At 43.9% G+C, this 16,145-nt stretch overlaps 1 protein-coding gene across 1 annotated transcript in view; it reads right to left on the bottom strand.

Annotated features, from left to right (window-relative positions):
* Positions 1–16,145, bottom strand: part of CNTNAP2 (contactin associated protein 2) — a 1,643,722-nt gene that overhangs the window by 404,828 nt on the left and 1,222,749 nt on the right. Inside the window, exon 15 of the mRNA XM_068972445.1 lies at positions 15,169–15,296. Within this exon, the coding sequence (XP_068828546.1) occupies positions 15,169–15,296 (128 nt within the window). The remainder of the gene's footprint in view (positions 1–15,168; positions 15,297–16,145) is intronic.

Raw genomic sequence — 16,145 nt, 5'->3', positions numbered from 1 at the left:
CCAAACTTTCTTTAATTTCCGTGTCATAAAAATCTTCTTAAAAAGAGAGTCTTGGCCTCTACTCTAGAGATTCTGAAATCAGCCTCTCTGGGGGAAGGAGGGGGCTGGGAACCTGCATTTTGACAAGCACCCCAGGGAATGTTTGTGATCAGACACATTCTGAGAATACTCTATAATATGATATGGTTTACCAGTATTCACGAGAAGTCCTGTGTCCAAGTTCTGTTGTTACCAGGCTGAGCGGGAGAGAGGGGGTCTGACTTCTAATCTAATTTTGCCTTCCTCCCATCTCTAACAAGAATTCCTCCAACTACACTGAGTTCCAGTGGTTTTCAGCCTCTAGTTGGGGTTACCATGAGGTAGGGTCAGGACTGGGGCTTCCCAGGTGGTGCTAGTGGTAAAGAATCTGCCTGCCATTGCAGGAGACACAAGAGATGAGGGTTCGATCCCTGGGTTGGCAAGATCCCCTAGAGGAGGGCATGGCAACCCACTCCAATATTCTTGCCTGGAAAATTCCATGGACAGAGGAGCTACAGTCCATGGAGTCACAAAGAGTTGGACACAACTGAACACACACACAGACACACACACACACACAGACACACAGACAACACACACACATACAGAGACACACACACACAGACACACAGACACAGACACACACGCAGACATACACAGATACACACAGACACAGACACACACAGACACACGCAGACACACACAGAGACACACACACACAGAGACACACACACAGACATACACACAGACACAGACACACAGACAGACAGACACACACACAGACACACACACACAGACACACACACATGCAGACACACACACAGACACACACACACAGATACACACAGACACAGACACACACAGACACACAGACATACACAGACACACACACACACAGACACACACACACACAGACACACACATACAGGTTCAGAATTGAGGTGACTGAAATAGTAGGACAAATGCTAAATTCTGAGGGTTAGCATATCGGGGTGTGTGTGTGTGACTAGAGGGAGGGAAAAAGCTATATATGAATAGAAATGGTAGAGACTATATTACTTTATTATAAAATAAGTGCCAGCCATTTTTTCCTTGATTGCCTGGTAGGTGGTCCTTGCAACGGGAAGCAAAACAGGCAGGAGGGAGTCCTGGTTCTTCAAATTACATAAGCCGAAGAGTAAGAAAAACATCTCCAGAGTTTTTCTCAAGAGCGACAAGTCCTAGGAACTGATGTTCTAAACTGAGATACTTTGGTTGGTTTCTCGTATCCTCCCAAGCATAATTTGCTGACTTGTAGGGCCATAAGGCAAACATGGCCCACAAAGAAATGACTAGTTTCAGATGGGATGTGGCCACCTGAGGCCTAGGGTGGGGTCAACAGGTCATCCTCTCTCCTCAATTCCAAAGAGAAACTGTAAAGTTTGTTTTGATAAGGATCCCACCCTGAACCGTAGTCTTATTTCTTATAGGATGTTCAAGACGCAGCAACTTCTTTTTGGAGTGTTGGGATTTGGAGTGGTATATGATACTTTTTTTGGAGAGAGATGATTCACATCCACGTATTTAGGAAAATGAAGCTGTTTGGAAGAGTGAGGTTGTTTTCAAGAATGAAGTTATCAGTTTGATATAAAGGCGTATTTGCATGTCGGGATGTCACCATCCACAACAGTGGTGTCTGATAAGCCCTCAGCAGCAGAGGGAGCCCTGGGGGCTTATCAAGAAAGACACAGAAAGAAGCAGCTACAGACAGGGGGCATTTAGCTATGAACGCCCAAAGTTTGTGAGGACTGTTGAAGTGTTTGGTTTGGGCAAGGTTACCCTTTGCTGATGGAAATAGCTCTCTGGGGCAGAGCTGCTGCTGTGGGAAAGGTGACTGTTACCTGCAGCGGTCCAGGGAAGACCATCTTGGCTGCCAACGTGGGCCTGCGTTCCCTAGCAACGGACACTAGCAACAAGGGACTTTCCATTCATGCTGGCACGTGGACATCAGCCTGTGGCTGGTTAAGCCAGCTCCCGTGAGAACCAACTCATATAAAGGTACACAGAAACTAAATGTGGGCTTTTTTCCTTTCATCTCGCCTCTCCTGAAAGAAGAGTGTAATTAACCTATCATAGGTTTTCAACCTGTCATTTCTTTTTTGGCTTATTAAGAGACACTATCCTGTATGCTGTTGGTTTGTGAAATCATTATAATACCCGCAGTGAACACATGGTAAATAAATGGTTGGGAAAGACTATCTATCTCTGAGCATAATCTGCCCCAAACAAAACATGGGGTCATTAGCCTAAGACTGGAAAACTGTCCATTCTGTCTGCAGGCAAAGGAACATCCAAACTTAATTTGGGCATCAAACTATCCTTACACTGAAACAAGAACAAAAGTGCTTTTCCTGTGTAATCTTGAAGAATTAAGGCAGAGATTATGTTTTCTTGAAATACAGAAGTAAAAAATAAAGACACATTAGTAAAGAAACAAAATTATCAGAGTATCTTCTCTGCTTTAATTCTTTAGACATGTTCTCTTTTCACATATCCAATTCCAAGGTGTCAGGTTATTTAATAAAAAATGCTTTAATGAATGGTTTAATTTTAAAAGGTGTTTTTTCCTTTTTTGCTTTCTTTTTTTTTTGTTGCTGTTGGTATGGAGGCAGGCAGGACTAACTGTATTTTTGATCAAACCGTAAGAGTAAGCCAAGTGCCCAGTGAAAATGAGGTTATCTCATGGCATTCTTGACTTCTTGAGCTAGTTCACTGTTACCTCATGTACGACGATGGGAAGGGGAACCATTTGGTGAAAGTCCGCAAAACATTTCTGCTAAATACCAGGGCATATTTTATGTCCAAGTCATCTTTTGCATCCTGTTCAGCACAATCAGTTAAATTCTCAAGTTCTAAATACCATAAAATAAAATTTATGAGGGTAGTCTACTAGAGTTGAATCAAGAAATACTTACAGCCTCAGGCAGGGATTACTGTAAAGGTTGCTGAGCCATTTCACTATCACTTAAGTCAAGAAAAACTTTGAACAGAAGAGGCACAGAGAGAATCTTAATGGGTAAACTACCTCTCTTTCATCAAAAGACCCAGCTATCCTTGCAGACTCTGGTCCTTTCCGTCACACTTCTGGACTGACTTACAATCTTGATCGTTAATCTCGAAATGGTATTTTTCCCTAATAGGTCACTTGAAGGTATGCATTTACTTTAGGACAACTGACTCTTGAACTGGCTCAAAAGTAAAATATATGGATAAGACACTGGAGTCCTTTTTCTTTTTAACTGGGGATTTTAAATCTAGTTCCATGGAGCTGCTTCTCAGGTGGTGCTAGTGGTAAAGAACCTGCCTGCCAATGCAGGAGACATAAGAGATGTGGGTTTGATCCCTGGATTGGGAAACTCCCCTGAAGGAGGGAAAGGCAACCTACTCCAGTACTCTTGCCTGGAAAATTCCACAGACAGAGGAGCCTGGAGGGCTACAGTTTATGGGGCTGCAAAGAGTCGGACACGACCGAGCACACCTACTTACCTTGGCATATCTTTCCTTTAAGTCCAATTTTATGTTTAACTCATATTGTCTGTTAGTTTACTCTCATATAAGGAGACTTTGCTTTGCCAATAGGTAGATACAAATTAAAATGTACTGTTTTATATATGTATACCTGGTGAGTTTTGAATTAGAATTCATTTTAATGATATTAGTGCCATGTTACATAAGACTTGCCATAGTTTAGTATAGGCATCATTTTTTAACCCAGATTGCTGCTCTGGATCTATCAGCAAACTACAAAAAGAGGCTTTATTAAAAGTTTTCTTCAATAAAGTTCCTGAGTTTGCAAGGTCTGAATGTAGCTCAGATTGTGAAAAGAAGCTTTAGGAAAAGCCAAGTAGGTATCATAAAATAGGTGAACTGGAACACAGTTTTAATTATGCCAGAGTGAGGTAGTTTATAGCTCACAGTTTAGCACCCTAACAATAGATTTGAAGTACTGACTAATTGTAATTTTGTCAGTAATAACCTTGAGACATGGGTAAACAAAAGTGTGGAACAGTGTGCTTGGATCTCTGAAGAGCCAGGGGGGTTAATCTAATTTAGATTAAACAATGAGTTCTATAAATTTAATGCTTCACGTGCATCTTAATTTAGAAATGCCAGAGAAAATATAGAAACTTAGCAAAAGAGTTTTGTTTTTTTTTTTAATCCTTAATTTGAAGATAATCATTGGATTCAAGGGATTTTCAAAGTACAAAAGAATAAAAGTTTTCATTTAGTTAAGATGAATAAATGTGCAAAAGCCTTGTTGAGGTTAAAAAGAGTTGTGCATATAAATCAAGTGGTGGTTCCTCTCTTGGACCTCTGCAGCAATTATTGTCTCTGCAAGTTTTCTGCAATGTATCATGGAATGCCTGGTGGCACTGCCTCCATTGTTAGTCTGAAATGGTTATTTAAATCTTTTATTTAACCACTCATGGGCTTCCCAGGTGACCCTAGTGGTAAAGAACCTGCCTGCCAATGCAGGAGACACAAGAGACTGAGATTCGATCCCCGGTTTGGGAATAACCCCCTGAAGAAGGGCACAGCAGCCCACTGCGATACTCTTGCCTGAAGAATCCCATGGACAGAGGAGCGTGGCGGGCTACAGTCCACGTGGTTGCACAGAGCCGGACAGGACTGAAGTGACCGAGCATGCGTGCACACACTCATTGAGGACACGCAGTTGAGCGGCTGGATGTGGCAGACGCTGTCCCAGCAAGGGGGTACAGACTCTGCCTGAGTCTCCGCCTACTCCTGGGAGTGAGGACAATAATCCTGCAAGCACACAGTGGAGAGAACTGGTTGGGTAACAGATAATTTATCTGGTCTTTGTCCCAAGTTCCTAGAGCTTCTAGACCCTGGGAACTTCCTGATTGACCGGAGTGTCTTTGTTACTCATGGTGGGCCCTCAGATCCTTTTAAGATGGAGAATGGCCCTGCCTGGAAGAGCAACCATGGGATTAGAGGCTCGGGGCTTTGAACCACCATGTTTCAGTGCCATCTCTAGGAAGGAGAAGGAAGGGAAGACGGAGACTGAATTCGTTCATGTGGCCAATGACTTACTGATCCAAGCCTACAGTATGGGTGCTCAGTTGCGTCCGACTCTTTTCAACTCCACGGACTGACCCTGCCAGCGTCCTCTGTCCATGGAATTTTTCAGGCAAGAAAAGCTGGAGTGGGCTGCCATTTCCTTCGCCAACATAACAAAACCCCACTAAAAAATCTGGACATCCGAAGCTCAGGTGAGCTTCTCTGGTTAGTGACCCACACTGATATGCTGGAGGGTGACAGTCCCCACTCCATGAGGAGAAGACACAGGGACTCTGCATTTTCAGCCCTCCCAGAACTCACCCCGTGCATCTGTCCATTCAGCCAGCCCTGATTTGTATCTCCTATAATAAAATATCGATCTGAAGCGCTGTGCTTTCCTGACTTCACCGAGTCATTGTAGTAAACCTTTGGTCCTGAGGAGATAGTGCATGCATGCTAAGTTGCTTCAGCTGTGTTCAACTCTTTGCGATTCTATGGACCATAGCCCACCAGGCTCCTCTGTCCATGGGATTCTCCAGGCAAGAATACTGGAGTGGGTTGCTGTGCCCTCCTCCAGGGGATCTTCTTGACCCAGGAATCAAACCTGCTTCTGTTACACCTCCCGCATTGGCAGGTGGGTTCCTTTACCACTAGTGCCACTAGTGGGGAGCCCAAAGAAATGGTGGGAACCCCTAAATCTGTAGTCAGTTGGTCATAAGAACAGGTGGCCTGGGAATCCCCTCTATACTTACCCTTAGGGTCTGAAGAAAAGGCAGATTTCTTAGGGGCTGTGAAATGTATGCTGATGCCAGGCATTTGGTGTTAAGAGTCCTGTTGTAGCTTCACAGAGAGAATTTCAGAATGGGGTCAGTTCTATGGAGAGTGGCAAGGTGTGGGTGACTGTTAACCGAGTGGGAAGGGAAGACAGTCTCAGAAGAGTTAATATCGCAGCTGAGACCTGTAGCCCAGGTGAGGCTCGACAAGGAGAAATTTCCAGGCAGAGGAAACGAGCAGGGACAAGTTCTTGAGGTGGCAACAAGCAAAGCACATTGGAGATATGAGACCAGTGGGGCTGGAATGGATGAACTGGGGATGACCGGAGGGTGGGACAGGTCAGCCGTGGTAAGGGTTGGCATCTTAAGAGCGAAGGGTAGAAGTCATAAAGTGCTACAATCTGAATTACAGCTTTGAAAAGACCCCCTGGATAATAGGTGCATTACAATGGTGAATATGAACTTCACTCTGGAGGGCCTGTGTTTTTGTAGGCTCCTTGAAAGCAAGAAATGCAGTTTGTACTTCACTACACTCCAGGAGAGTTATGACCAACCTAGACAGCATGTTAAAAAGCAGAGACATTACTTTGCCAGCAAAGGTCCATCTAGTCAAGGCTATGGTTTTTTCCAGTAGTCATGTATGGATGTGAGAGCTGGACTGTAAAGAAAGCTGAGCGCCGAAGAATTGATGCTTTTGAACTGTAGTGTTGGAGAAGACTCTTGAGAGTCCCTTGGACTGCAAGGAGGTCCAACCAGTCCATCCTAAAGGAGATCAGTCCTGAGTGTTCATTGGAAGGACTGATGCTAAAGCTGAAACTCCAGTACTTTGGCCACCTCATGTGAAGAGCTGACTCATTGGAAAAGACCCTGATGCTGGGAAAGATTGAAGGTGGGAGGAGAAGGGGACGACAGAGGATGAGATGGTTGGATGGCATCACTGGCTCGATGGCCATGAGTTTGGGTGAACTCTGGGAGTTGGTGACGGACAGGGAGGCCTGACATGCTGTGGTCCATGGGGTCACAAAGAGTCGGACACAACTGAGCGACTGAACATTCACACGATGTCTTTGCTCAATGCTGAGTATATGTATAGAAGTTACCACATAATCTAGGCTGAAATCCAAGTCTGCATGGAGAAAGATGAGGATGCAAAGGTGAGGGGAAATCCCTACTCAAGCTGATCAGTGGGTGAATTGGCAGGTTACTGTGACTGAGCTTGAAAACCAGATAAAATCTAGATTAAAGAAATTCTGCCATAATTCCATATATTTTTCAAGTCCTGTGCATTTTCTCCCCAAATTATCAAAAAAAAAAAGAAAATTTACAATCTGGGTCAGAGGTTCAGCAAACTATGGCCTTCAGGCCAAATCCAGTCTGTTTCCTTTCTGAGTCACATTTTGTTCAAATCATCGACGTGCATCTGTTTACATATTGTCAACAACAGCTTTCACACTGCAGGGCTGAGTGGTTCTAATAGACTGTGTGGTCCCAAAGCCTAGAATACTTCCTGCGGATCTTTTATAGAAAAGGTTAACTGACTCCCTGCTGGGATGAAAGGCTCCTTTTGTGGTGGTTGTTGGGAACAGTGAGCGCCCTGCCTGTTCTTGGGCTCTTTGTGTGTTTTGCTAGAGTCCCCCTGGTTTTCCAAGGGTAATTTCTGAAGAAGGCAGCAAGCTAAGGGGGTGGCTTCCATTTGCTGCCAGCAAGGGCGATGAGAGAGAAGGAAAGAGGGTTCTTTGCACGGACGGATATCACTTTGGGAGCTGAGCTCCAAGCAGGGGTTGTGGTCACCAACTCCAAGTCAGGAATGAGGCAACTCACTGGGTGCCAACCCTCAGCTATGAGAAAAGGTAGATTTTCTCCAAAAGCAGGGAAGAATTAAGGGCAAAGACAGTGGGATGTAGGATAGGGAGGTGGGCAGAGCTTTCTTGTGAGCAGGCTTGTCACTCTTCCCACAATGAATGAATGTAATAACAATGGAGGGGATGACAGTCAGAGAACGCTGACCACGTGCAAAGCTGCAGGGAATTTCAGCTTAAAAGAACCACTGCAGCGATGCAGCTGTGATTTTTCTCATTTGCAGCTGAGAGAAGGTTGTGAGCAGGAAAGCAGAAGCTCAGAGAGGTTAAGGAATTGGTTCAAAGCAAATGGCTGCTGAGGGAGGGAGCCGGGATGGGGAGACAGGTGTGTAGAATTCCCACATCTACACTATTCAACGTGCTGCTCTCCAATGCTGCTACTCAGAGTGCGGACCACTAACCAGTGACAGTCACAGTGGCACCTCTAGTTCTGGCCCAGACTTCCTGAATTGAAATTTGCATTTTACCAAGATCCCCGGGTGATTTCTGAGCACGTTAACATTTGGGAAGCAGTGATACTCAAGACCTCCAAACTTTCAAACTTCCACTAAGAATCCACGTTTCCATCCTAATTTCCACTTCATCAGACTTGTCACCCTCGATAAAACATAAGCTATAACCAACAAGGACCTACTGTATGAACATAGAACTCTGCTTAGTGTTATGTGGCAGCCTGGATGGGAGGGACGTTTAGGGGAGAATGGATATGTATGGGTGAGTCCCTTCACCATTCACCTGAAACTATCACAACTTGGTTAATTGGCTACACCCCAATACAAAATAAAACTTTAAAAAGCAAACCAACAGAAACATAAACCCATCCGGGACGGGAGCCATGCCCCACTTGCCTCAGTAAAGCCTGTTCGGTTGAATTAAATTCCAGGAGTAGATACTGGACAGATAAGAAACCGTTTCACCTAGTAATTTTCTTGATTCCAAGCATGTTCCACATCAGGAATTCTTAGAACCAGTGAAGCAGGCCTAACACTCTTCTGTAAGAAGATTAGAGAGATGGCTTGGAAAGTTCAGCAGAGGAACCCAGTTGTGGGGATTCAATTCACAGAACAATGTCCCTCCTGCCTGTGACAAGTTCAGAAAGGAGGAGCCTTGCTCAGCCTGGCGGATCTCCTCTGGGGGATGGGTGATTCCTCTGAACACAAGCAGGGTTGGAAAGGCAGCCACATGCACACAAATACCACATCCATTATCAGATATCATCACATCTATTATCCTAAAGGAAATCAATTGTGAATATTCACTGGAAGGACTGATTCTGAAGCTCCGATACTTTGGCCACCTGATGCGAAGAGCTGACTCATTGGAAAAGACCCTGATGCTGGAAAAGACTGAAAGCAGGAGGACAGAAGGGGACAACAGAGGATGAGATGGTTGGATGGCATCACCGACTCGATGGACAAGAGTCTAAGAAAATTCTGGGAGATAGATAGGGAAAGACAGGGAAGCCTGGCATGCTGCAGTTCGTGGGGTGGCAAGGAGTCAGACCTGACTGAGCGACTTAACAACCACATTATCAAATAGAAATACCTTTTTTCCTCCCCAAACTGTAACTGATTTCACTGCTCATTTCCACAGTGAGTTTGCAGTTCAAGCTAAGTGGCCAAATAATACGAAAGCTGACACTTCCCTGGGGCTCTGTCCACTGCTAAACGTTTAAAATCACTCCCGAGCCTGGAGACCAGAGAGCAGCTTCCTTCTTTCTGCATCTGCTGCCTTTGTCATTGGCGCTGCCCTCAGACATGCCCAGAGGGTTCAGTCCTTTCATGGGACTCAGCCTAGGTTTTGATCCTAAAAATTTCACTCTTTTTGCTAGTTCTTAGTGCCACTCCTGCTTCTCAGACAGTAGTCGCCGGTGGCAATAGCAGCAGAGGCTGGGACATTAGGAAAAAAAATAATAGGAGTTAATGGTTTCTACACGTAACTGTTCTCTCTTTTTTTTAACCCCCTCGTTGGATGGTGTTGGTGGTTTAGTTGCTAAGTCGTGTCTGACTATTGCGACCCCACGGACTATAGCCTGCCAGGCTCTTCTGTCTCTTGGATTCTCCAGGCAAGAATCCTGGACTGGGTTGCCATTTCCTTCTCCAGGGGATCTTCCCAACCCACGAATCGAACCCAGGTGTCCTGCATTGCAGGCAGATTCTTTACCAACTGAGCTACAAGGGAAGCCCCTTGTTGGATACTATTAGCTAAAAAACTTCCTAGAACCAGAAGAAAGAACAAAACACAAAAACCTTGAAGTCACTAACTTTCTGTCTCTGACACTGAGCTTTCTGTCAGGTCTCCAGTCGGCTGATCCCACAGCAGGGCAAGAGGAAGCGCTCAGCGCCACCTTAGTACTCCGCTTAGCTGTTGGTGGGCAGGGGCCCGGGGTCGGGATTCCAGGTCAAAGCTCTCTGTTTGGATCTCAGCATGCATCTTGGCCACTGGGAATTATTAAAGATGAAGGCTCTTGTCGAACTCTCTCTCCACGTGCTCTGCTATAAACAAGCTGGGAGCCCCTGGCTTGATCACTTAACCTCCCTGGAGCCAAGTTCCCATGTCTGGAAACTCAGAGATTTGTACTGTCTGATCTCTAAGTGTCTTCCACCGCTAGAATGTTGCTGATTCTGTGTTTTTGCTTTTAGATGTACTTGACCCAAGGACATACAGCTACATTTCATGGGAAGAAATGGGGAAAGGAAAAGAGCTTGGAGCATCTTCTGAGGACACAGTTACGACAGTGATCCAGTGTGATCCATTCTGGAATTTGCTCTGGAACCACACAGATCTCCTGGCTCCAGCTCTTATTGGCAAGCCACGCAATAAGTCTATTTTCTCCTTGGTACAAAACACAAGGATATCATCAAATAGAGGATGTTGGAAGAATCAGGAGAAAATGAATATAAAGTGCTTGTCACAGCCTGCCTAAGGGGCTTCCCTGATGGCTCAGCGGTAAAGAATCCAGCTGCTGATGCAGGAGATGCAGGTTCGATCCTTGGGTTGGGAAGATTGCCCTGGAGCAGGAAATGGCTACCAGCTCCAAGATTCTTGTCTAGAAAATCCCAGGGACAGAGGAGCCTGGTGGGCTATGGTCCATGGGGTCGCAACTACATGACTTAGCGACTAAATCACCAGCATCACCCGCATGCTGGGCCCTTTCCCTTTCTTGTCTCTTCCAAGCGTGAAACAGCAGAGACAAGGGCCTGTTTGAGCCCCTGGGGCCCTCTTACAGGGAATGATACTCATTTGAACCCCCCACTTAAGTGTCTTATCTTTGGAGAAATGACATGTTAGATACAGTCCTTGCTCTGTCCTTCTTGGTAAGGTTAATGGCCAGGGAAGGCCCTGGTTTATAAACGTCTTACAGTGGAGGGTGGCCTTGACACATCTCCGGCACACAGGATTGCATTCCCAAAGAACACGTGTCCACTGTCTGTCATTTGGATAAAGCTCCATCATCTTTATTTCTTTTGTTGTCTCTGCCCTTGGAGTGTCCCTAAATAGGATGGTGTCTGCCTTACCTTTGCTTCTTGGCCTCTCAGAGTCACCTCTGCAGCTCTAAGAACCTGAACTGACATCTTAAACATCCACCGTGACTACAGCGCTCTGCCTGCCATGCTGACAGCAAGGTGGGTTTCTGGCCTGGACTCAGAGATCCTTGGGGCTTCCCAGGTGGCGATAGTGGTAAAGAACCTGTCTGCCAAGGCAGGAGACACAAGAGATGCAGGTTTGATCCCTGTATTGGGAAGATACCCTGGAGGAGGAAACGGCAACCTACTCCAGTATTCTTGCCTGGAGAATTCCGTGGACAGAGGAGCTTAGTGGGCTATAGTCCATAGGGTTGCAAAGAGTCGGACACGACTGAAATGACTTGGCATGCAGAGGTCCTAGAGTAACATGTTCTCCTGATTGTTTCTACCCAAGTGTATTCAAAACACTTGCTTTTGTAATAAACTTGCTCTTAATTAATTGTTTAAAGTCCCTGTATCCCTATAGGAGATATGAGGACTCTTTGCCTCATATGGTTGAGAATAAGACAATTATCTAGCAAGTACTTTCCTTCTACAATTAATTATAGTCTCTATATATAGTTACAAAAAGGATTTCTACCTCCCAAACCTGACATAATTTGTTTTTGAACTAATTCCATAGAAGCTCAGCAACCTCCTGCAAGAATAATTATATATTAAATTTGAAAACAATTTCTATTCTATCAGTCCTTTCGATCCTCTAAATAGATAGCTCCATTGTTTCTCCTAGGTGAGTATGTGCGATTTAGGGTGGGGGGAGATTTGTAATTTTACGCTACTTTTTATCTTAGCTAACCATCTGTCCTCAGTCACACTTTCAGTTTCATTTAGATTTGAGGTTTCCATTTAAATGTGTTCGAATAAGAAGATGCCAAAGTCTGAGGGCATCAGCATTTTACAGTGCTATATGGGAAATGCAGCAAATTCTGGAATTCACTGATTTTTCTTAGCATTTTGATTATATGGGTCTATGAGTTCAGATGAATCAAAGTAAAAATGAAACTCAGCAGGCATGATGCAATCAACTGAACCTGCCGAAACGGTTGGTCAGAGCCCACAAAAATTGTTTCATTCTCTAAGGCTGGGGGGATAGAACCAGACCTAATTCAAGACAGAGCTTCTGCGGGCTGTCATCATTCAGGTCCTCAAATAGAGAAAGACATTCCTCAGCAGCAGATTTGGTTTTTTAAACTGTAGCTTTGCACAGACTTCAGTAAATGACACAGAGTTAATCTCTACAAACAAGAGGATATATGTACGATGTCACTTTTCAAGTTATACAAATTAGAATTTAATTCCCCTGACATTCACGCAGTATTGGTAACTGGATGCGAGTGGGGAGAGACCCAGATGACATATATTTAAGACAATTTAATTTCTGCCGTAGACTTAGAGATGTGAATGGAGACAAGGAAACAAGCCTGACCTTGTGCAGAGGAAGCTGTGTATATTCTCTGCTCTGTCTTTCCTCTGGGAGCCTCACAGAGGCTGTGAGGGGGCACAGAAGTTTGTTGCTTAAATGACATTTTCAAAGAAATATTTTGTTCATTTGTAAAACAGAAAGGCTAATATTTACCTTACCCAGCTCACAGGGGGCTCTATCCAAGGAAACCACACATGTGTAAAACCTGGGAAATGCTATGATGTGGGCACTTTGTCATTACTGGGTCCACGTTAGAACATTCTGAAAAGGAAGGTGGGCATCAAAACTGCTAACTGCTACTTGGCAGTTCAGGTACGAGGTGTGGAATATTGCCAGTTGCCTGCAAAAACCGAAGACTTCTCTCTCTTGGACACAAAAATATTCCACATAACTGCAGTTAAAGATTCACTGTGCTTTTGTTTGCATGAAATATCAGGGAAAATATGGATTAAGAAGTAGTGATGAAGCTGCAGTCCTGCAAGAAGCTGGAGGCCATACAGTGTCAGTGAGCAGGACAGCTCTTTGTCTATCAATCGTCCTAAGAATGTTTCCAAGAGCAACAGCCTTGGGAGAAAAATACAAATGAACACTGACCACCAGACTTCTGCTATTTCCCCCTTTAAATATAAAGTCTTCCTGAAACATGTATCACTTCTTTCTTCAGCATCAGCTGCAGTACTTTTACATCACAAATCTGTTAAATTATCAAACATCTTGTGTTTTCCAATACTTTTGTATGTGCTTTTCACAAAACATGACTTTTTTTTTTTAAATTCACAGAATACCTAGTAAAGTGCTAGATAAATAGCAGACACTTAATAAGTTCTTCCTGAGGACTGATTTAGTATGAGCAAACACGCTAATACTAGCTACAAACTGTTAATATACTCCCACATATACTATTTAATGTAGCTGGGATCTTTTCTTTAAGAATGGTAACAAAAATCTGCAGAAGCTGGATTTCATAACTATATTGAGCTAATTCATTACTTAAGGGGAACCCCTTATCTAATTCAAAGCTAACTTCATGATTAGAATTGATAAGTGAGAATATCTTTATATATTAATGAGTAATTATGACAAAAAGAAACTGATTTTCACTGGACAGCACATGAGAACCTGCCTATTTTGAGCATGACACTATAATCCATCTCTCAAAATATGTTTAAAATGCATCTATATTATTATTTTATGTCAATATCTTTTTCTTAAGCAGTTGAAACTAATTTCTTATCATACAGTTCTGTTAAAGTTGACTAGACAAAAGTATTATTGTCTAGTAAATGCATGATAAAGTTCTTTTGACCAATTTAATCTTAAGGATAGCGCATTCATTTTCTGTATGTAAGAAGAGAAAAATCAGAACAGGCTCCATCTCTCCTTTGTATCTGTAACATCGTGTGGTTTAATTGCTGACAGCCTTGACGTAGTAAGCAGCTGAGCATGCATTATTACATTCCTTAGGACACCTCCTTGAGTGGATGCAAGAATTTATTATATAGAGTAGGTCTAATTCTCCCTTTATTTATGGAAGTCATAATTACAGTCCATCTCACAGAATGCTTCGCTAGGAGGACTCCAGATCCAGGCACTAAAATCTTTATGGCCTCCTCAGGAGAAGTTGGGATGCGGGTGGTATTCTCAGCACCACAGTTGAGAAAAAGAGGGATCTGCCTGAGGTCTCCAGGCAAGTCAGTTACCCAGGGAACAGAATCCAGGTCTCCTGATGCCCTGCACACAATCACAAAAGCACAGAACTCCCGGAAGGGTTGCCCAAATCACGTGTGCCAACAAGAGGGGAAATGAGACCCAGGATGCTTATTGCAGAATCCCCATAGCAACTTGTCACCATCTCCCTCTGACTGCACATAAAGCACACTGAAGGGTATCACCAAGCATAAAATCCTGATGGTACCCTTAATTAGGTGGGATCATTGCTCTCACTCCCTGACTTCCTGAAGCCCCAAATTCCTTTCTGTGGTGCCGAAACTCGAAAGCAAGATGTAGTTACAGAAACACTCTTTGGCTTACAAGGGACCATGAAGCTCTGATGATGATGAAACTTGATAGCAATAATGTCAAACTTTATATGACCATAATCCGAGTTTACAATGATACATTAAGCCATAATGTGACTATTTATATCACCATAAACTGAGTTTATGGTGATATAAATAGTCATGCTAATGGCATTAACAGCAGCACTCAGTGGAATCACAGCTGTTGAGTGCTGCTTATGCTATTAGCTTTGCTGCTTATATCACCATAAACTTAGGTAGTCACAGTCGTTACCTACAAATATACAAGAAAGATGAACGTCCACACTTGATGCCCAGATCTAGGCTCCAATACTGGAGACATCTTAGCTGTCACCCTCCTCTATGTATTAGCCCTCTATTTGGCTGTTTATACCAAAGAGCAATCTGTTTTTCTGCCAACCTCTGATTTGCCAGGAAACAATTTAAAATTGATAAGAAGGTGCAAGCCACCACTGCAGGCACACTTACTGTCTCCTTGGCAGCGCAGGGGACCCACACTCAGTTTGGCTTCTGAGCCTTGCCGGTCGGTATCTCCAACCACCACCTGGCTGACGGGCAGGTGATCTTTGTAGGATAAGAAACCAGCATCCTTTCTCCTGAATCACAAGGAAAGACAAACACATGAGGAGGCTACGTTAGAAACACATCTTTTCTGATTATTGTTTAAGTTGTCCGACAAATGACCACATTCCAATAACAGCTCAGAGAACCACAGGTAAAGAGTTGCTTCTCTCTTCCACTTGGTGGTTTTGCAACTCATGGCTCAGAAGCAACTGCGACCTCTTTGCTTTCTGGAAAACAGAACTGATGCCCTGCTTTCTGGAGTCACAACCAGGACACAGCATACTGTTTCAGGCTGAGTGTAGACTACCACGTTGCTTGAAGCACTCACATCGAACACCTGAGCATGCGTGCAGTTTGCTGCTGTCATGGAATCGAAAGTTCAACAAAGTCAACGAGATCTCTTGCGTAAAATGAGAAACAAAGCCCTATTAAAAAAAATACCCTTGTCTCTTTAATTGCTTTCTTTCCTGCTGTGCATCAGCTAAATAAGAGACACTTTTTGTTCCTTCATCTCTTGTTTATTTTAACAACCAAAAGACTTTAAGTTTCCAACACAGAGCAGGTGCTCACTAAGTGTCTATTTCCATCTATAATGAGGAGTGCAGTTTAGATGCAAGCCCAACCTGGCTTTTTTCTTGGATTTCTCCTCCTGTTTATGCTTATCTTGCTATCTTGTTTCAGGTCTCCTAACTCAACCCTGTACCCACCCTAAAGAGAGAGAGAGGGCAAGGCTAGTTGTGAAGCACTGACTCTAGGATGAAGCATAGAAATACACAAGATGTTCTTGGGGATGGAGCCACGGTGAGTTATGTGGCAGGACAGATTTTACCTTGGCAGGAAATGCCTGGCCCTCATCCTCTTTTTGTACTGCTGTGGCTGAG

The sequence above is a fragment of the Capricornis sumatraensis genome, chromosome 5 (assembly GCF_032405125.1).
Source record: "Capricornis sumatraensis isolate serow.1 chromosome 5, serow.2, whole genome shotgun sequence".
Lineage (NCBI taxonomy): Eukaryota > Metazoa > Chordata > Mammalia > Artiodactyla > Bovidae > Capricornis > Capricornis sumatraensis.
Note: the sequence above shows the minus strand (reverse complement) of the source record. Positions and strands in the feature narration are given on the sequence as shown.